The sequence below is a fragment of the Pinus tabuliformis genome, chromosome 6 (genome assembly GCF_031772625.1).
Source record: "Pinus tabuliformis cultivar Carrire ecotype Pingquan chromosome 6, CPIR1, whole genome shotgun sequence".
Classification (NCBI taxonomy): Eukaryota; Viridiplantae; Streptophyta; class Pinopsida; order Pinales; family Pinaceae; genus Pinus; species Pinus tabuliformis.
In genome coordinates, this window is record NC_142292.1 from 132,666,075 (window position 1) to 132,689,280 (window position 23,206).

At 36.7% G+C, this 23,206-nt stretch overlaps 1 protein-coding gene across 1 annotated transcript; it reads left to right on the plus strand.

Annotated features, from left to right (window-relative positions):
* Positions 1–15,493: 15,493 nt before the first annotated feature.
* On the plus strand, positions 15,494–16,541 carry LOC149257711 (ethylene-responsive transcription factor ERF106-like). The gene is made up of 2 exons (XM_089370113.1): positions 15,494–15,646; positions 15,725–16,541. The coding sequence occupies exons 1-2, from the start codon at positions 15,574–15,576 to the stop codon at positions 16,108–16,110; spliced, it is 459 nt and encodes a 152-aa protein (XP_089226239.1). The 5' UTR covers positions 15,494–15,573; the 3' UTR covers positions 16,111–16,541.
* Positions 16,542–23,206: the final 6,665 nt, after the last annotated feature.

Consider the following 23,206-nt stretch of genomic DNA (forward strand, 5'->3'; position numbering starts at 1 on the left):
CCAAAGAAAATGTATAGCTCCAACCTCCCCTCCCTCTGGCTCAATGTCTTTATTTATAGTGCTGTAAAGAGGTTATTCAGGTCCACCATCAATGGGATAATCCCCCTCTTTGGGTGGGATAGCTCCCTTATTGATGGGATAAGTTCCTCCTTAATAGGGATACATGAACCAACTGGAGGCGCATCCATTTCATCAAACCGACCTCTAGAAAGTTCTAGAAGTAACCACGAGTAACTTTTTTAAGATGAAACTCGCGCATTTTGCCTTTTACAGAAGGACGCACCTGTCCCTTAACATACAGAGCGTCCAAGGACGCAGCTTTTGTGAACATTGTGAGCGTCCCCGCAGGTAAGGCTAGAGAGAACCTGTGACCCCAGAGATAAACACATTTTTTACAAGACTTTCTCTCTTCTTTGAGTTTGAGATGGATAGCAGAGGCATAAGACTTGCCTAAGAGGGTAGCATGACTGTTGATTTGAGCCATACTAACTGTAAGTAGTCATGGTGACATTTTTTAGTGTAACACTAGAGTTGATAATCAGGCCTATGAGAAGAGGCCACTAGTGTTGAGAATTTGGCTTATGAGAGGAGAGGCCACTTGTATTGATAATCGGCCTCTGAGAGAGTGAGGATTTTATATAATTGAATATCAGGCCTGTGCGCCTATGCATGTGTGTGAGTGAGACCAAGGAGTCTCGGATGTAACCTACTTTTACATTAATATATATGTGGAGTTAATTCCTGTTGTGTCAATTATGTTGGAAATTATTTCATGAATGTGTGAATTATGATGAATTTGTAGGTTCTGTAGGTCGCAGACAGAATTCTACAGGACACAGGGGAATAAGTAATTAAGAGGAACCTTTTTCATCCAAGTGAAGACAGAATAGCCTTGGAGCGCATTAAACCATTAAGCTCTGTGAGAAAGACAGAGATGAAAGGGAGCAAAGGGCTTAAACCCAGAAGGAAGAGCGCATGGCGAAGAAATAGAAGACCAGAACCCTTTTAAGAATCAATTCATGAGAATCGCAAAGAAGTGAAGACAACACTCGGCAATCGTCGGATTAGTTAGATCAACGGTTGAGAGCGTGTCGCATCGGCAAAGATCTTTTTAAAGTAATCAAAGGGGACGTTGAAGATCTGTGAAGAAGAAATATCGATTAATCGTAGACTGTTGGATCGTGGCCAGATCAACGGTCACGATTAAATCGCATATTGGTGATCGGAGAAGTGTAATAGCCTTTGGCACCGCCGAAGTATAAGCTCCGACATTCCGGAGCCGAAATCACTATAAGGCAGAGTATAAAAGGCATCGGGTCCACAAAACCCATCACGGTACGGAGGGCATTCCGGATCCGAAATCCATATAAGGAGGAGTTGTAAAAGGCGTCGGGTCTGAGAGGGCCTTTAAGTATTGCGAAGTGGAAAGCTCCGATATCCGGAGCCGAAACATTATAAAAGGGAGCTTAAGGGAGGCGTCAGGTCCGCAGACCCGTTACATTACAGAACCGCCGATGAAGAACCGCCGATAGGCCGGACCCGAAACCGTATTAAGGGTCAGCATAAAGGGGCGTCAGGTCCGTCACATCGGAGGAAAGGAGGGGAGTCTATTGTGAGTGCCGAACAGGCGGACCCGCCAATAATTATAAAGGCGGGCGTATGAGATTGAGATCCACGTATGTTAATTGGAGCGGGAATTATATGGTTTTCCCGTGTATTAAAACATATGTGGCCGCGGGGTTTTATAGTGTTGGCCATGTATTTGTATATATGTGGCTGCGGGCTTTAAAGCCAACAAATTAATAACGCGGATGGGCGGTGGCTTCCAATAGAACTAAAGGCGACAATAAAGTTATAAAAGTGGGACTGGAGTTGTAAGTCCATGATTTTAAAAGTTTAAAGCCTAGAATGCTTCTGATAGGGCTTTGTGGGTCTTAACCACAGGTCAAGGGTTGAGATTTATTTAAGAAAGGGGGTTTTGGCCTATAGCCAAGATCTCTTTTCATCAGTCGGCAAAATATTCACCGACATCAACGTGAAGATTGGACTAAGAGTTATCCTCCTTCCTGGAGTCAATGTAAGCACAAAAATGTACATGCAAGATCCATTAAGAAAAGATGAGCATGTGGTACTTCACCTCATTTACATGCAGAGAGGAAGTTGAAGATCACCATAACTTGAAACGCCCGCAACTTTTAATGGTAGAACCTTAGGTATTGCAGCAGAAGGCTAAAATAGCAACTTATCATAAGACAACATGCCAAAATATGTAGGAACATGATGATCAACTCAATTGAAGGCAATTTCTTTATGTGAATCATTTTTAAAAAAGATTAATGAAATTTTATAATAAGAAACAAAAACTATGGCCCAATTGGAAGATAAGCATAGATTTATTGTCCTTGTGTTCGCTGTAAAATATTGTCCTTGTGTTGGCTGTAAAATAGATCAGAAGCTTCAGATGAGTTGCTTAATTAGTGGTCAACTATTGCAATACAACTTTGGGTGTTGGAACCGAAAACCTTGTATGAGGCCACCAATAAACATCATCAAGACTAATGGTAGCATAAACAAGACCTGCAAAATAAAGTGAAGAAAAAGTTGAAAGGAGAAAAGGAAAAGGGGGTTTAGATCATTCTTGAAATATGATCAGAAAGCAAACAAAACAATGTAAAAGGAAGAAAATAACATAAACAAATGAACAAGAAGCAGTGGAAGGGCCCTATTGGAAGGTTGTTGTACACAAGGGGAAACCTATCAAAATGAAGGACCACAAAGAAGGCACAACCAGCCTCAAACTATTGCAAATGTGGCAAAAGCTACATGTGGCAAGGAAGATTTTTGAAGAATTGAAGAAAAGCAAACATAGAACCAAAAAAGTTGATGCTTAGTAAACTCGTTGACCAATCACTTTCTATTTGACAGATTGAGCTGCTATAGATAGCATTCTTTCCTATTATGCTAAAGTCTAAATGTGTTCTTAAACAAGAAAAGGATGATCAACATTGAAAAGACGAAATGGCAACAAGAACTGCGGCTAGCTATCCATGTAATGAAAATTTTTCAACTAGATTGAATGGGTTGAATACATGTCCATATTTTACATGTTATTCAACAAGGATCTTATGATGCGAGTTCTGATGAACTAGAACTAGAACTAGTGGGAGGAACTAGAACTGAATTGAACTTAGAACTTAACTAGATGTTTAACTGAATGGGAGGCTGATCTGAAGACCTACAAAAGCAACACTCTAGTTCACTGAAGATGACACATGCATGCACCCTCTACCAAACAACAACCTATATTTCTATCCAACTGCACCCTCATTACTCCTATTCACTTTATCTAATTTGATATATGAGGTCAATAATTACTCAAAACTTTACAGATTGATAATATGCTTTCCTGATTTAAGAAAAATGCATGGACTCTGTTATACATGTAGACAATATACAAATAAGAGTTGTAATTGAAATGAATGTTTACATGACTAGAAACTTCAACTGTAAGTGACATGAGGAAAAAATTGTTATGGTGCCAAGTTGTGATCAAGAGTGCTTCAGGGGGTCTCAAGTTGGAGCCTTGGTCAAATTAAATACCATGCTTGGTTTGGCCAATGATAACTCCTTGATAGTTAGAGATCCATTTCTGGAGAATTGCATCCTTATAGGAAAAAAAAATGATAATGAATGTTAAGAGGGATAGGTTGTAGTGGGAGGAACTAGAATTGAATTGAACTTAGAACTTAACTAGATGTTTAACTGAATGGGAGGCTGATCTGAAGACCTACAAAAGCAACACTCTAGTTCACTAAAGGTGACACATGCATGCACCCTCTACCAAACAACAACCTATATTTATATCTAACTTCACCCTCATTACTGAAGAACAGACCTAGAACAAACCTAGAAGGCATTATGCAAGTCCACTTGGTGAGACAGCGGGGGCTGTGAATGAATTCAATTGTGATAACAAACAGGAGTCTAAACAAATTAATTCAAACAACAATAACTACCAGATCTTCTCATGGTATCTTAACTGTAAAGACAAGTTATCAAAACAACAAAACAATATTTTAAGTAGTCAAACTGAACAAGAGGCATTGTTGGGAAATGCATAACAAAACCAATCAATACAGTCATGGTATTTTAAGTGTAAAGACAAGTTATCGAAACAACAATCACTAGTAATTTTGAAGACATACAAAAAAATGATTCTGTATACTTGATTTTTCAAGGATACTAACATACATGTTGATAATTTCCTGTAATAAAGCAGAAGTATTTTTGCCTTGTATGAAAGAACAATTTACAAATATTCTTATCTAAATGCATGCAATAATTTTATAGGTTGTTGCATCTATGGAAAAAGGTAGTTATGTCTCTCATACAAGGAGAAGTGGTAGGAGAGTGACAAGGGGTGCGTAGCTACAATGCACATCATTTGATGAGGACAAGACAGGTGATGTCAATGTCAACAATGCCCCAAGGAATGTTGTTGAGGATGACCATGTGACTGAAGCTACGGTTATCACAACACCAGCCATAGAACCACCGTCAACAACAATCCAAGGGGCAAGTTCAACTAGAAATATCAATGCTACAAGAGGATGGAAGAAACAAGAAATGTTAGTTGTAATTGACAACATAGAGTTTAATGGATACTTAGTTCGGGCATCTACAAAAAACATGGTATTCCTCCCTCATCAATGGATTATTGGATAAATGGACCGATTCATACAAAATGTAGAGGGCCTTGTACAATTATGACTGAGGAGGAGGAGGCTGAGGTGGTTGAGTGGTGTAAAGATATGGCTCAATTGGGACATGGGCTAGAGTTGATACAACTCAAATCGATAGTTGCTCAAATCTGTCAAGGGAGGCTAAACCCATTCAAATATGGGTTTCCTGGTAAATCATGGTGGTTTGGGTTTAAAAAAGGCATCTATAACTTGTATTGCATACTACTGAGGGCCTTGACAGAGACAGAGCATTAAATTTGTGCCCTGCAATTGTGCAGAAGTTCTATGACACACTTCTTAGTGCTTATGATAAACATTCTTATGGAGCATACCATATATGGAACTGTGATGAAACAGATTTACAAGCAGGGAGGAATTGTGGCATGTGGGTAATTGCCAAGAGAGGGAGATGAAATGTGCCAAAGATTTTGCCTAAGAGTAGGGAGTGGATAACTATTTTATGTTGTGTCAATGCAATTGGTACTTCAATCCTAGGATTTTATCTATTCAAAGGTAAAAATCAACTGAAAACTGTATACAGAACTGTGACCAGGTGCATGCATGGGTGCACATCCCCATGCATGGATGACTAAAGAACTATTTTTAAGTTGGATTTTTCACTTTGCTGCATCGGTACTAGGTGGAGTCTCGCCTAATAAAAAACACCTATTGATATTAGATGGCCATGGGAGCCACATGGTTGTACAAAAAATTGTGGAAGGAAACAATTTAGGCATCGACCTCTTGACATTACCCACTCATACCACTGACAGAATGCAACCCCTTGATGTTAGTGTGTTTGGCCCTTTTAAGAACTGTTTGAGGTCGGATTGTGCTGCATGGAAGGCAAAGAATCCAGGGGTTGAGGTGAAAAGGTTTGAACTAGCAGAGCTTGCAAGTACGGCTTTTAGAAGGGCTCTAACACCATCAAATATTAAGGTTGGCTTTAGGAGGACATGAATATGGCCACTGAACTATGATGCTCTTATGCATGACACTAGTTGTAGCCAGGCATTTCATGTGGATGGTTAGGAAGAAGGGAATGCCCAAACAGGTGTTGAAGTACAAGAAGTAGATGACCAAGATGATGTGGTTGTAGCTGTTAATATGGTTTCCCTCTCTCAAGGACACTTATATGATGAAGATGTTGAAACAGTATGTGAAACACAGCATAACCATGAACAAATTCGCAGTAACATGAAGATTGTTCGACCAACTCAAGAACATGAAACTCCTGCTGTTGATATTGTTAATGGAATTGTTGAACATGTAGTTGACAATGACCAATTGACATTGGCAAGCCAAGTAACCCCACCGTCATGGCTGGAAGAAGAAATTATTAATATGAATGCACATAGTGTCTCAACAACCAATGAACAAAGCATGAACATGCCCTCATAACCAACAGAATTGAATAGTTAAATTGTTCATTTGTTTGTGGACAACATATTAATGGAAGAAGATGAAGCACATAATGAGGCATCAAATGAAGATAATGATATAGTTCAATCAGTTCCATTAGATATTGAAAGGGAAGTACCAAGCAATGACATGCAAGTGGGAGAGGTGGAGAAGCTACTTGGTCGGTTCCTAAAGCTACCAGTAGAGAGAGTATCAATGAAAAAAAGCAAGGTACATCGGGTAGTATTTGTTTGGGTTGAAGCTCATAGTTACTCACCTCGGAGGACTATATAAACCTGTTAGTTGAGTTTGAAAAAACAAAATTTGAAATGTAGGAATTAACACAAAAAAGGAAGGATCTAGTCAAGGAGAAGAAGGTAGCACGGACTGTTGCAGCGCAACGTCGAGATGAAAGGCTTGAAAGAGATCAAGCAAGTCAAGTTAAGGACCAACAAAAAAAATTGGCAAGACAGGAAAAGGAATCAAGAAAGATACAATAAATGCTTGAAAAGGAACAAGGGATGATCAATATGGTTGACAATGATGCAAGGATAGCTGATGAAACTAGGATTATTTCAAACTAATTCGACTCCATTGCAGATAATACACCATTATTCCAAGATCTCATAAACATTCAAGTGCCTCATATCAAACTGAGGGTTTACCCACTTGCATTATTCCTACCAAAGGAGGTGTCAATTCTATGTATGCTCATTACACACCTCCAATTAATGCAGGGGTTAGTAGTGCAAATGTGAGGTATGGGTACTCAATTCCTCCATGGTTGGAAGCTGCAAATTGGACTCAATCATATGGCAATAATCAGCCATTTCCTAATCAAACCTTTTTAGGTAGGCCAACCCTCCTGGCTTAAGAAGGTAACTCGAAGAGTTTTGGCACTCAAAATTCTCATTTCCATAAAGAATAGGGGTGTCATATGTTTTTGGTTGTAACCACATTATGATGTGGATTTTGGATGGATTGTATATTTTTCTTGTCACAAAAACATTTTGGCTTACAACCTAGGTTGTTTTATTTCATACTGTGTGCGACATTATAACCAAAATCCATTTTAGAAGGAACATCTATAGTCTATTATAATGTAGACATCTTACCTAAGAATGCAAATGGCATTTTCTGTTATGAATCTACACACCAAATGATTTACACAAGTGAAATAATGACAACATTTTTAGTTTACATTTCATGAGATTGTAGCAATACTTCATGATGAAACAATAGATAATGCACATAATACTTGTAGTTAAAACATAATACAAATGGTTAATACAACTAATGCACCCAACCAACCTTTGAGAAATCTATTGATTGATTAACTAAGTTACAAATGCAGATTACTTTACGATAAAAGAGACACATGGCTACAATAAACATTGTAAAAACACTACTCAGTAAATCAGTAAGCGAGATAACAATACCAGCATTTCACATTTGCAAGCACAAAGACAATTATAAACATGTTGCACAAATGAGATAATTACCTAATACGAAATAACTCACTTATAAAAGTACCAAAAATAAAACAATTATCCATGCAACAATTTAATAGAACCCCATAAGCCCCTATCAATACCATTATAAACTGCATACTTCACAAAATACAACAAACGATCAAATTTAAAGGTATAGGAACTTAAATTTTAGGAAGGAAACACATAATTTAGCGTCTCCAGAGCAATAACCATCTAAGATAAATCATGGAGAGATCTAGTAGAAACATTTCATTCTGGACCAAGGGACATGGCATATCTTGGAACAGAAAGAAGCCATCAGCTACAAGTATTATCACAGACCTTACAGGGATTTCCTTGCACAAGAAGGAAGATAATTGACTACTTACACCCATTTCATTTTATACTACACATTTTGAACTCTCCATATGCTCTCTAGTTGCACACACTATTATGAAAGGAGTCTATTCACTCCTTTTCTTTTCTGTGAACTATCAAAAGTTCACTATGAAGCTCGTTGCAGTTCATAAAACCAAAATCAACATTAATTACATACCTTTGGCCAAAGTTCCAATTTGATCATATTTAAGCAACTAAAGAACAAATTTACTGGATATAAGTATAAGGGTGAAAATCATAGTAGTTCCTGATGAATCATTACACTGGAACTGTGGAACAAATGGAAGAAAATCTCAATAATTGATGTGCATAAATGTATAACCATGAAAGAGAAGTAAATCAGAATAATTTGTGTATAAATTTACAATGATGAGTGAGTCAATGAATCAATCATGCTGACTGAAACCCAAATTTGCATCTTATTACATTCACACTGCCAAGAATGTGATGGACACAACATATAACAACAACATGCTAAATCACAAATTGCAAGGAGAAAAATCAAAGAAAATATTCAATCACAAACTATACGAGTGTGATAATAACATGAACACTAAATACAAGTTATTCTAGAACACCAAAACCAATTTCCTTCGTTCGGAGTAAGAGCTTGAATAAACCCCAAAGTTCCAATTTGATCATATCTAAGCAACTAAAGAACAAATTTACTGGATATAAGTATAAGGGTGAAAAGCAGAGTAGCTCCTGATGAATCATTGCACTAGAACTGTGGAACAAAAGGAAGCAAATCTCAATAATTGATGTGTATAAATGTACAACCATGAAAGAGAAGAAAATCATAATAATTTGTGTATAACATTTACAATGATGAGAGAGCCAATGAATCAATCATGTTGACTGAAACCCAAATTTACATCGTATTACATTCACACTGCCAAGAATGTGATGGACACGACATATAACAACAACATTTTAAATCACAAATTGCAAGGACCAAAATCAAAGAATAAACCCGATTGTGACAGTAGGCCACCTCTGAAGGTTTCTTAATGGTAGCCACTCACACCTAAGGTTAATTTCAGCATACAAACTCACAATTTCAGCATACAAAATGACCTCCAAAAATAAGACCTTCCAAATTTACATCTATCAAAGTCTGTTAAAAACCTTCTACATCATGATTAACAGATACCCATTTTAGATTACAATGGAAGTTCAAATTTGGCTTACCCATCAAAGTCTGTCATAAACTTTATGCACCATGATTAACACATACCCATTTTAATTACAACATAAGATCAAATTTGACTGACCCATGAAACGCTTGTGTTAATTTAGACACAATAATCTTATCTCCAAAGTATCTAACATAAACGAGCATGTAAGCTTCTGTTGATTTCGACTGAAGAACTTCCCCATGACATGAACGAGTGTGTAAGCTTCTCATTATTTGTCTATGCCTTAAATAACATGACTTATTTCATTATTTTTTTATTCCTTAAATAACAGGACTTCTTCCATCAGTGACCTTCATTTCCAATAGTGAGAACTATCAGTTCCCTCGACCACCTCGGAAGAATGTAACTAATTCCACATTGGAAATATCTGAAGACATATAACAACAGCATGCTAAATCACAAATTGCAAGGACCAAAATCAAAGAATAAACCCCATTGTGACAACAGGCCACCTCTGAAGGGTTCTTAATGGCAGTCGCTCACACCTAAGGTCAATTTCAGCATACAAACTAACCTCCAAAAACAAGACCTTCCAAATTTACATCTTTTTACATTCACATTGCCAAGAATGTGATGGACATGACATATAATAACAACATGATAAATCACAAATTGCAAGGACCAAAATCAAAGAATAAACCACATTGTGACAACAGGGCACCTCTGAAGGGTTCTTAATGGCAGTCACTCACACCTAAGGTCAATTTAACATACAAACTGATAATTTCAGCATACAAATTGACCTCCAAGAGCAACAATAACAAAAAAATAGAGAAAGACCCTAAAACCCTAAACCTGCAAAACTCCAAGAGAAAAAATAACAAAAATTCCAACAGGAAGGTGAGGTGTTGAAAAACACAGTGGCAATGGCTAGTAGGATTTTTCCTACCGGATAGATGTAGAAGCCATGCCCAAACGTGTTGCATGTCGAAACCTTCTCTAGAGCTCGCCAGCCATTCTTCAGAGCTCGCCAAACTTGCAAACAACTTGGAAAACATGAAAAAATAGGAAATTAGGCAATGGCATAAATATTAAAGACAATGTGAATCAAAAACCATAAAAAACCTGTAAATTTACCTTCGACTTTGAACTAGCTAGAGATTGGCACTAGCTCCTTCCCAAAAAAACACCAAGGTATGTGTAAACCCTTGGTGGTCTAGAACAAACAACACTGACAAGTGAAATGAAACAAGAACAGCGGAAACCATGTTCCGTTAACGAGTGCATGGAAGCAGTTAAGCAAGGTTAGCAAGCGAACAATGGCGAATGAGCCGCATAGGTAATGGAGCCCTCCTGCGCCATTTTCGGTGGAGTGCTTCGCCCAAACACCAGACTCGAATAGAAATACACATAGCAGAGCAAACATCGCGGAAAACAGGTGGAAGGAGGAGGTGGGAAGCGTTAAAATTAGGGTTATAAAGCTTGATACCCACCACAACATGTGGTGCAACACGTGAGACAGGTGTCATACAAGTGCTTGTGGGAGCCACGTGCCTGTAGCTGAGGTGGAGGTGAGGGCACATAGGTAATGGCATCCCTCCCCTACAACCAAGCCATTCCATTATGCCCTCAAACATACTTGGATGTAGAATGTTGTATTTAACGATCCTGAGCTATTGTAAAAAGACACCATGCATGTTGCCCCTATTAGCCATGTTTCACCCCGCTTGGGCATATAGTCATTTATCTTATCATGCATAGGAAATTGTTAAATTATAACACTCATGTTCATCTTTGCACTTATGTTATGCCAATGACCAACCTAGCTAAAGCACGCCATAAAAGTCATATTCCTATTCTAAGTATGTTGTGTATTTATGGCACGTGTAGCCAATCTATGTTTTACTATTTCATTTCACATTCTTAGGCTTGTGCAAAATCTCCAAGATTTATAGTCCCAATACATTGCATGCCAATCTAAGCCCATCAAGCAAGTCAAAGTTTTTCTTCTCATTCTAGGCATTCGAGTTTTATATGTTTCATGCATATTGTGTTGAGCTTTGTCCACCTTGAGCCCCTTGTGGCTAATTAAATTAATTAAAAAAATTATTGCCTATATAAAAGTCAAGGATTGACATTTGCCCACAAGAGGCTCATTTTGCACCATGTTTATCACTTGCCACCTACCACGCTGAGACAACATCCCCTACACTCAGCTCTTTCCATGACCACGTTCAAAATAAAATATTGGGGCAATTTATAAAGGATATCCACAATCAATTTGCCACCTCGAGTCATATATTTTTCCATTATATAGGCTCAATGTACCTAAGTGTCATGCCACGCTGAAATATGTCTACTGCTTATTATGTTTATTCATTCACTAGTTAAGATTTTCTTTGTGACATAAATGATGGGGGACATTTCAGGAATGATTGTCTTTATTGTTGCACTACATCACTTTACATATTAAGATTTGCTTTGTGACAGAAATGATGGGGGGCATTTCAGGAATGATTGTCTTTATTATTGCATTACATCACTCTACATATTACTCTGGGCACATAATTCTATAATGTTTGATCAATAATTCATATGGGAACAAAAATGCTTCATTCGATATACATGTTTTCATTACACTTTTTTTAGTTTCCTGCATCAATAATTTCCTTCTCATGTTACATATTTTCTTTGTGTGTATGCAAAATCCACCAACATTTGTGTGAAACATGATCTCAAACACTCCTTATTTTGCTCACTATATAATTATGATTAGAAAACTAATGGATGAATAAAATATTTCTTAATCACAATATGAGTTTCTTTAGCAGAGGTTCATGGGGAAATAGAAGATGACAGAACAAAAAACCAATATGTCATGGAGAGAAGACAAGAGTAAAAGGATTTCTTTTCTATTCATTTTGATGTGGACTATAAAGAGTTCAACCAACTGACCCAAACTAGTCACTTATACCTTGGAGGTCCTCCTCCTACTCCTCTTTCCCTACATGCTTCGTAGAACATACCTCTTCACCATCTGAGTATAATGGAAATTCCAGAAACTCATGCATCCTAGCAGCAACCAATTCAAAATGATGGTTGGGAAGCCAACCCTATTAATCCTACATCTAGATTTGCACATTAGCCTACTATTTATCATCATGTTGTCCCCCTTATCATCATTCGTCCTCAGACACCATCTAATTTATCTTAGACCACCTCTTTTCATGCTCAGCAACCCCTTGATTCCCTTGCACACGTGACATTGTGAAAATTTCATGTATGTTATTCTTATACACTCTCCCTCTGAAGCTATGTCGTCTCATACACATTCTAACACTCCTACAACTGAAGGATGGAAGAGGAGAGAAATCTCCTTCCAATACATATATTCAAAGGTACAATAAGAGAGGAAAGAGGAAACAAATCCATCTTACATGGTTGGCCCTAGTAGGCCTCTTGAGTTGAGTTGAGTTATTTCTTTGATCATTCATGTTTTCTAATTTATTTCACTTGGACTTATTTAAGATGATGATGTTGTCATGTTGTGGGGACAACAATTTATTTTTTTGACTACGGTACATATTTTGATGACATTATGGTTGACAAGGTGTTTCCACATGCTTTTTTATACATTTTTTGGCATGCTCCATATATATGATGATTATTTTCGTGAAAGTATACTCAATGAGGTCATGATTATTTATGTTTTATATATGGAAGTTACAAGGTTAATGGAATAAGCATAGTCGGGGACCCAAACTACTAATATAAAGTTAATTAACTAAAAAGCATTCCTTCTAAAAGCCTTTTCCTGAATTAAAAAGAAAAGAAGTTTAACATAACACAAACATTAGTTATGAGACACTTTTAGCCTCCAACTATGAGAGGAGAGTGTAAACCTAAATAGAAGGCACAAAAAGGAGGAGTGAAAATACTAGTGAGAAGAGGGATGCATAAGTTTCGAAAGATGCCATTTTTCCTCTAATCAATTTATTCTAGAGTACTAGAGCTTACTTGTTTTGGTGAGAGCAAAAATCTTTCAAGGAGTGACAAGGAGAAAGTGAGTTTATCAAATTTTTAGTTCTTTATTAAGGTTGTTGTTTATTTTTTTGCATTAAGTAGTGTTGTTAGAAGGTTTGATATATTTTCATATCAATGCTAACTGGTACGTTTTTTATAGAATATATTGTCAATATGATCTTATCAAAAGAGTCCAAGTTTCCCAAAATTTTATCTTGCTTGTTGTTCGACATTCTGAGTGTTTATGTATAAGCTTTGTTACACACTAGGGATTTTGAAATTGATTTTTGGCTCTAATTCTCGTAAGTATTAGCGAGGATAGTATGTTGTACTCATATTTTTATCCATAAAATCAGTAATTGACAACTTATATTTTTCTAACATATTTCTCTGGTAATTTTACTTGACATTCATTAATTTTTAGGGGCATATTTTTTATATTAGTGGCTAAAATTGTTAATCAATTTATATCAAATTCATAACATACTTGTGATGTCCTATGGCTAGCAAGCTAGCAAGCTATGATCTCACAAAATTTATCTAAAATTTCATTTATCAATTTGTCATTAGTTTGTTTAAACTTCAATTTATTTACTTCCAATAATGTATATGGTTGCATAGCCATATTATCTCACCAGCCTAGTGAGATTAGAAGGAGTTGTGAGCAAAGTATAAGAATATTTTCTCTTCAACATAAACTAAGAAATCCAAGGTTCAAATCCTCTTCGAGTAACCTAATCTACCAGAAGACTATAGTAAGCTTAAGAGGTATAGTGGGAGAGGAAGATTATCGTAGACCCCATAGGTATAATGTTAGCCATTGGATCAACCTCATGTCACACGGTCACGTGAGTGAGCCCCACCAAATGGGTAAAAAGAAATATTTATTTACATATTCCCTTTTTTTATTTTATATACAAATATTAAAAAGAACGGAGAAACAAACAAACATTTTACATTTTTTCCCCACCAAATGGGTAAAAAGAAATATTTATTTACATATTCCTTTTTTTTATTTTATATACAAATATTAAAAATAACGGAGAAACAAACAAACATTTTACATTTTTTTTTGGTTCAATATTATTATTCGCATTTCCATGTTGTTAATTTATTATTTCATTTAGTTTAATTTTTTTTTAAATATAACTTTTGAATTCTAAGGTCTGAATTATCAATAGAGATGATGGTTGAAAACTAAACAGTGAGTTCCTACTCTTTCTTTATGATTTTTATTTTATTGTTTATTTTTCAAATTCTAATTTTATTTTTATTTATTTATTTAAAAATTATAACAAAATTTTATATATGTTTTTGTTTTTTCTTAAATTATTTATTCATAATAATTTTATAATAATTGTTTTAAATTAATTATATTTTAATAATTTCTTATTACTAAACAATGTTTTTTCCCAAACTAATTGTTAGTGTTATTTTTGGTTAAATGTATAATTTAACATTAACCATTTAATAATTAATATAAATTATTTAATAATTTCTTACCATTGATTTTATTAATTACAATCATTTGAAACTATGTGATTATGAATCACAAAAATTTCATATCAAAAAATTATTGAATTCTTTAATATACTTATTTTAAAATCAATTTGTTATTTTTTATTAATATGATATTAGATAAATGAATAAATAACTTTTCCCGGATATAATCAAGAATCATCAAACTTTTCCAAGATATATATGAGAATAATCGAGAATCATCAAACATCGTGGCTATACAGTACGATTCTGATCGACATTTTTCCTCCACATTTCAAAAACAGTGTGATTCGTATAACATTTTGATCCAACATCTCCACTTTGAAAAGGTGCCCAAAAATACGCCGTATGAATATGACGAAGGAAACGTCCCCGGAACTAATCGACCTACCGCCTACGACTTACGTTACATGATTGTTATCAAAGCTTTTAAATTTTAGTCCACGCCAGCGTTTCGTGCGGAGAACAACTACTGAAAACACGACAAATAAAACTCTCGCACGAGATTTGAAAACACGACAATAATTCCAGTCAAATTTGACCCTCTGTGTTTTCAGCCACACAGCCACTACGGTTGCATTTACCCAGTTCTAGGACGGAAAAAATAGACGGTGAATTCCTTGATGTTTGATATTTCGGTGTCCACGTTTCATATTTCGTCATGCTTTATTATATTAAAAAATTTACAAGACAACAGTGCCGTGATAGGAGAACATATAGAGGAATCTATGAATGAAAATATCACGAAAATGCCACGATGCGATTCGGTACTAGCGCCGACAAAATGAAAATGAAAATGAATGCTTTATATATATCAATCGATCTGAATGAGGGTGCCATTGTTATTCGTCAGAGACCTTGACGGACGTTGCAAGAGGGGCGAGCAACAGCATCAACATGGAGATGTGCAATATGTTGGAGTTGATCCGCCACCATTTGCTGGAAGTGGAGGACGATATTGATAATCAAGGTACCTCGCCATTCTCGTTCTCCCCCACAGCCAATGCTGGCAGCGTTTATATTAATTTTGACGATATTGACAATGAAGGAACCTCACCCTTGATAAGAAGAGCAGAGGTGTTTAAGGTGAAGCAACAGCCATGCGAGCAGGAGAATGGAAAGATGAAACAAATCAGTTACAGGCACTACATAGGAGTGAGGCGGCGGCCATGGGGAAAATTCGCAGCGGAAATCAGAGATCCCGTCAAGAGGGGCGCTCGAGTTTGGCTGGGCACTTTCAACACCGACGAAGAGGCCGCTCTTGCATATGACCGGGCTGCGTACAGACTTCGTGGTGATAAGGCTTTGCTGAACTTCCCCCTCGCCCTCTCTTCCAATTCAGAGAGCGGGTTGGCCGTAGGTCACATGGCTCACAAGAGGAAGAGAGGAAACAGTGGTAGTGGGAGCGGCATGGACATGGAATTTTCCTTCTAAAGATGTGAAAACATTTTCCAATGTCTCTAATTATATTCTTCGAGTTTAGTTCTATACTTGTAGCCCACTACTCCCTAAGGTTTTAGTTCTACTTTTGGACACAAGTTACGTTCCAGAGTTCAAAATTGCATGTATGAGTTTTATACTTGTAGCCCACTCCTCCCAAAGGTTTGAGTTCTACTTTTAGAGACAAGTTATATTTCGAGAGTAGTTGCATGCATGAGTTCTCACTTGAGTTATTATTTTTATTTAACTAATTTTGTTCATGGAAAACTATATGTACGGCTCTAACTCCATATCTCGCTAACTCCATTGATAACTAGTTAATGGACACTACGGAGTAGTTTTTTTTGTTTGAGAGGCTAGTGCACTAAATAACCACTAGTGTGCAATTCCTCTCTCTTTGACATACTTTTATATTTGTAACTCAATTATTCAATGTAATAGAAGTAATTTGAGTTGGTATTAAGAATGATCTGTCATTCTCTCTTCTTGTTCTTTATTTCTTCTTTTTTCTTTATCTTGCAAATGTTAGTGTTGTTCCGTTTTGTGACTATTATTGTATGTGATCCAAAATCTCACATGGTATCAAATAATGGGAGGAGTTTGTAAAGAGAAGCATATAAATTATTACAGATAAAATAGAATTGAGTAGCACATAAAGATTGGATTAGCCCATAACAATGATCATCATTCCATTCAAATATTTTTAGTGGGATCCAGTGATTGAAATTCTAGTGAAAAGAAAAAGAATTTACAGGATTGTTATGGTAACTAAAGGTGTGCCTAACTCATCACTTGAGAGAAAAGTACTTTAAAAACATGGATGAAGCATATAGGTTGTTATGCTTTTCAATTTTGCCATATCTTCTTTTCCACCTAGAATATTTCTCTGTGACTAAAAATATTTAGAAAACATAAAAATATTTTCTTTGGAAATAGGATGAACTATGAAAACACTAGTTAAAAAATGAAATTATATCATTTTTCCCAAGTAGTTTTGAGACCTTGCAATAATTCTTCAAAAACTTCAAAAGTTTGCTACAAAAAGTAAAGGTCTGTGGATTTGATAAGAAAAAGGAGCAACCAATTTTCTTTATTCTCTAAAAGCTAGATCCTAAGTACCCAAACTTTATTTCTTCATTTTATACTACTAAGATATTAATGAGAAAAGATTGGAAAATGTTTTATTTGGATTATCTCATTGAAACACTCTTACAGGAGCAAGATAAGCTCATAAATATGGGCACTCTCAAGAGTTCCAAATCCCATGCACTCGTATTACATGCAATTAGTAAGACGAGCAAGAAAATAAAGTAGAAATTAAAAGGAAAGAAGGGCCTTGATAACAAAAAGGGAGAAAGCAACAAAACCACTATGAAGTTGTCTAAACTGAATGTGGGTGAATCAAACAACAAGAGAATAAGTACAATTGATTTTAATAAGGAATTCCAACCAAAAAGTTAATGCATGAAGAAGATTATGAAATTATGCTATAAACTCCTCAACACCATAATGTTTAAGATGAAGTATTAGATAATGGCAAGAAGAAGCATGAAGATAAGCCACTGGAATATTGAGGTAAAGTCCAAGATTTGAGTGTTATTATTTCTTCACATAATACATGGATTGTATATTATACAACCTCACATCACATGGCTTCATCACATGATAGTCTCACCTCTTTGTAATCTTCTAGTAGACCTCCTATTTTAATAGGAGATGACACTCCTTTGAAAGTATGTGGACAAGGTAGAATGGATCTAGATAATAGATTTTTCTCTAATTTCTTACATGTTTAAAATGTATCCATAATTACTCTCAATCTATGGTATCACACACACAAACAAAGGGAACTCGATATAATTCACCATAGGTTTGATGCTTATCTATAAGGTGTTAGATGGTTCCAAAGTTGTTATAAGGAGATGGATCACCACTCTAGGTTATATACCTCTGCTCATTTTTTTCATAAATTTGATTTTATTGTTACCCTAACACATGCAAATGAATAAAGTAGAGAAATAAATGTGAAAATGAAAGAAGGCCCCTTGCATGCATTTTAGGAGGAACCAACTGTAGATTTCCCAAAATTTATTGTTGCCAATCTTACAGATGATTCTTCATACTCTTCATATAAAATTTTAGATTCTAATTTGAATGAGCATTATCATACTATTAAAAATTGATATCATAGAGCATACTAGGTAAAAATCACTATATAGATAATTCATTATCTAGTGAGTGATCCTACTAATACATGGAGAACCATATCTCAATTTGTGGGTGTTTCAAAATCACTCACCACTATATATCCATTACTTCCCATGCATTCTTATATGGTTCTCACATATATCCTTAGTCCTATGAAAATGTTGAAAAAAGCCCTTAATGGGACGCTACTATAAATGAGAACCATACTTGGGATTTCATTCCTTCCCCCTGTATTTTAAACTTGTTCAATGCAAGTGGATATACAAGATAAAGATGGTAATAAAATGGACTTTCTGCACTTCATTAAAAAAACATTCTCTTCATCAAAATATGGATCCATGATAAGGTTATTCATTTATAATTGTTTCCTTATGTAGAGTGGGTTGCATACATATTCTTGAAGGCGTTCACTAAGCATAAATTTTCAACTTTGTAACATATTTTGGTGGTCAAGGACACAACTACAAAGTTCTTGTTATTGTTAGAATTATCATTTGAGCATTATGTTTTGAGGGGGGGTTTCTCTCTTTACGTCACGGTTGTCATAGTTTGTTTGCATAGTTGTTTTGTACATGCATACATAACACAACTAGATATTGCCAAAACCAATTTGTTGTCCACACCTTTTTTGTGACCTTAAGGGGATTAATGTAGTACATGCATATTTTTCTACTGTTTAGGAGGATTATTATTTATACCAAGTTTATTTTTAATAGGCGCTATCATGAATGATTATGTGGCAATGAGAATTTAGTGACATGGCGTGAAATGTACACTTGTTTAACTGTATTTTCCTCCTATATAAATTCACACTTCTCCTGGTGCCTCCAGTTCTATTCTTGGAGTTCATTTATGTTTTTGGAGTCCACTACTCCTTAAAACTTTAGTTCTATTTTGGAGACCAGTTATGTATCTATAGTTTAGAGTTAAATGCATGACTTCTCACTTATATTTGGCTAATTCCATTTATGTCCAATTCTATTTATGAATCTACTCCATACGTCACACACCTAACCCCCTCATACCATATTATGGTTATGGGGTGTAAATAGAATTGACCTTCATAGTATATTATGAAGATGGGGTTATCTACAAATATTCTTTCATCCATTATATTAACTCACAAATTCAATCTCATGATCGTATTTTTCTTGTCAATAGCTCTCCAACAATATAATTTTGTCTTAATCTAAGTTATGAGCACAAAGTTATTCCCCTTCAAAATTTTATCCCTTTAAAGGTCAACACCATCACTCATACATTCCACATCGATAACACGTGGCTTCTCTGGCCACATTGTTACATGGAAAAGTGTCTATTTAGAACTACTCTATCCCACTAAGTTGTGACAGCTGCCTTAGAAACAAATAGAGAAAAGCTACTTTTGTTTTTCCTTTATGAATTATAGATAGAGAGGAACAGAAAGACCAACCTCTGTCTTGCACCAATCTCCTGATTTGATCCCTCTCTTCTTTGATAGTCCTCAGCTACCTGCTCCCTTGCATGCCCAGCTTCACAAAGTACCTGTAAGATCACAGAAGCATAGCACTATACAAAGACATGGATCTATAATCATAAACAATCTAGGGTCAGATGTAAATTGACCATACAAATGTAACAAGAATCAATGACATAAAAGCATGGAGGAAAACTCAAATAGCTTTTATTGATAAACAAGAAAAGAGCCAGGAGGAGTTACAACCGGTTGTTCTGACCCAGCATCAACCTCCCAGCAAAGAAGCCCCTCTTCACCTCAAACAAAGCTTAGATCACCCAACAATCTGATGTTTGTCTCAGGAAACCAACAGCAATTCCTTACAATATGCAAAATTCCAGCCTCTGGATCTATGGGATGAGGGATCCATATATAGATATCTGTAAGGGGGATGAGTCAGCTTGTGATTTGATTAGTGTCTTCTCTCTGATAGTTCTTGCTTCCACTTGGAGACTGATGGCCTCTTACTCATCTTTGGTCGAATTTAGTGAGGCAAGTGTCACAGGAGAAGATTCTGGAAGCTTCCATTGCCTCTCCACCTCGCGGAATGACACTGCCATCTATCATTTCTCGCCCATCGCACCCCACAGAAGGGACTTTTGAAATGCAATGCACCCTCACAGTGTATTTGGGTGAGATGCAATGCACTTAGCCAGTGGAGCAGCTGCAATGATCCTGTTTTGACCAATTCTGAGCAGTTTCTCATGGAGAACTTCTGGGAGAAGCTGTAATCTGTTGACCTTGTTCCTTTAGGGGTTAGAACAACACTTTTAGGGACTTAGGAGCCGTTGGTTTATGGACATTTCATGCTTGGGGTTGTAGGGCCCAAAAATGTCTATAACAGTTTCCCCCTAAAGTATGAGGCCGTTAATCTTTTGGTGTTGGGTGAAATGCTTTATTATGAGGATCCGAAGTTCTTTTAATGCTGGGAGGAGACCTGTAATAAGATACAATACAATACATTATCTTCATACTATTTTCATGATCTAGCTGAGGCTGGCATTCCCATGCTCAGCTTTATAAATTCATTTTCATGTACATAGGACAGACAATCGTCTGAGTGTAGACTGATGATTCTGATAGAGCCATCATCCTTTTGAGTGGATGATTATCTGTGCAGTAATGATGTAAATTTAATGTCTTTATTTCCCTGAATATATATCGCAGCCCGGATGGATGAAACTAGATCCGGGGTCTTCAATCTTGTCCGATCTTCACTCAAAGTACAAGTCGATCCATGTGAGAAATGTTCTGAAGTCGAACATGGAAAGACATCGCTTGATTACCAGTCAATGATGTAAACTGTTAACAAGCGCGAGAGGAATCACTGATAATGATAATGACCCTCAAGGTACTGCAGTATAATTCACATGGTGTGAATAAAGGACTTGGCATCGAACACCACGCAAAATCTTCTAGTCGAAGGCCATTGATGTAAACATGTCGCTGGAAGTGAGAAACTTGCCATTGAGGCATGCAAGCTTCAAAGTACTGAATGGGGTGTTCCTATATCAACTTCTTGGATAATGAGCTGATGTCGAAAAGGAGTGATCTGTCACAAGAGGGCCTTAATGAATCCCACATCAATGACATGGAACGGAGCAAATGATTTTAATGGAGGTGAAAACGATAAGGTTCAAGGTGGCGGTCATGAAAGAATGGAGTATAATGTATGGTAGTGGGTGAGACACAGGTGAATTCTCTGAATGACTTCTCTTGAACATATCAGCGACATTGATGTGATGGATTGGTAGCATTAACCCCAAATGTGGATGGTATGGCATGACCATGGTGATGTGACCGGTGAATGAAACAACCCAACCCGACTCAGACACGGAGTGGAAGTGTCATGTTCAAGAGCGACTTGCTACCAACAAAGTTTCTTCAAGTTTTCTTCCCAATTTTCCCCAGTCATTGCTGACCAACACCTCTTTATTTTTGTCAAGCTTGAGGAGGATAACATATGCTTGTTCTATAATTTGCCCTTCGGTTTCCTCAGACAAACATCCGATTGTTGGTGATCTAAGCTTTGTTTGAGGTGAAGAGGGGCTTCTTTGCTGGGAGGTTGATGCTGGGTCAGAACAACTGGTTGTAACTCCTCCTGGCTCTTTTCTTGTTTATCAATAAAAGCTATTTGAGTTTTCCTCCAATTTTTTTTTTTTTTTATTTTACCATAAATAGCTTTGTTCTTTCAAAGATTGCACTGCATTTTCAAACGCTTCAACAAGCTAGTCAGAAATGAACAATATATGTTTGAAAATGAGTTAGAACACTAATATTTTACTTTGAACTACGTAAAAAGTAATGAAAAAGTGTTTTTACCTCTCATTTTACCATTTCATTTGAACTTTGGTTTGTTGGAGCTTTGGAGGTGCTTTCCCCCTTTGATTTTCATCAGCTGATTTCGAGAGATTCTGTGGACGATTCTCGGCGTCGTCTGGACTAGGTAGGAGCTAAACCTGAGCTCTTTCATTTCATGGTTTCCATTTTGCATTCTGAGCTTGATTCCTAGTTTTTCTGAGCCTCTGGGGTTTGAAAAACTCGTTCTGCCTTCAGCGCACCCTCTGTGTATCGAAAGGTGCATTGAATGTTGGCCAGTCTGAAGGGCATCTGACATGCAACGCACCCAGAGCACTGCTGTAGGTGCGATGGGCGCAGAGAAGGAATTCTGTGCACAATTTTTGATGGAAATTTTGCCTGTTTCTTACCAAAATCAGGATCTAACTCTTCTCTTGTTTGTTTTTTCAGAGATCTTTGGAGTAAGATGACTATTACATGGCGAGAACGTGAGCATGAAGAAGAGGACATGCTTGCCCTACATGATCCAGTTACAGTAAACGCACTCCGGAACTGTGGCTTGCTGAAGTTTTTCCACATTTCTAGCATGAGACAATAGATCAACTTACTGCAGTATTTTCTCGATGCTTGGGATCCTACCAACCAGGTTTTCCAGATCAGGGGCAAATCTATCCCCTTGACTGTAGTAGACATATATTTCTTGACTGGCTTGTCGAGGCGGGGTGCCCCCATCTCTTTATTAGGTTCTGCCCGAGGAGGTGACTCTGTGAGAGATTATGTTCGCCGGTACTGTAGAGAAGGATCTCAGCCGAGTAAAGACGGCAAGATCATCATCCGTGATGCCACTGACAGGTCCCTCATGACTATTCTGTTTACTTTTGGTAGGATGGCCGGTGGTGCGGCTCTTCATGTAGCCAACCGATCTTATATGCAGTATGTCTTGGAATGCCTCCAACCGAAGGTGTTCAACTGGTGCGACGCAGTACTTCTTGTGATGAAAGAACAATTGACCAAGATAAAGAGCGGGAGGTTGAAGAACTTTGGGTATGGTTCTATTTTGACCGCCTTTGCCTTGGAGAAGATACCACT

Bases quoted from the DNA above. Each gene is read 5' to 3' on its own strand.
- LOC149257711 (XM_089370113.1), top strand. From the start codon at position 15,574: ATGGAGATGTGCAATATGTTGGAGTTGATCCGCCACCATTTGCTGGAA. The intron at 15,647-15,724 runs GTACCTCGCCAT...TTGACAATGAAG, and splicing joins GGACGATATTGATAATCAAG to GAACCTCACCCTTGATAAGA.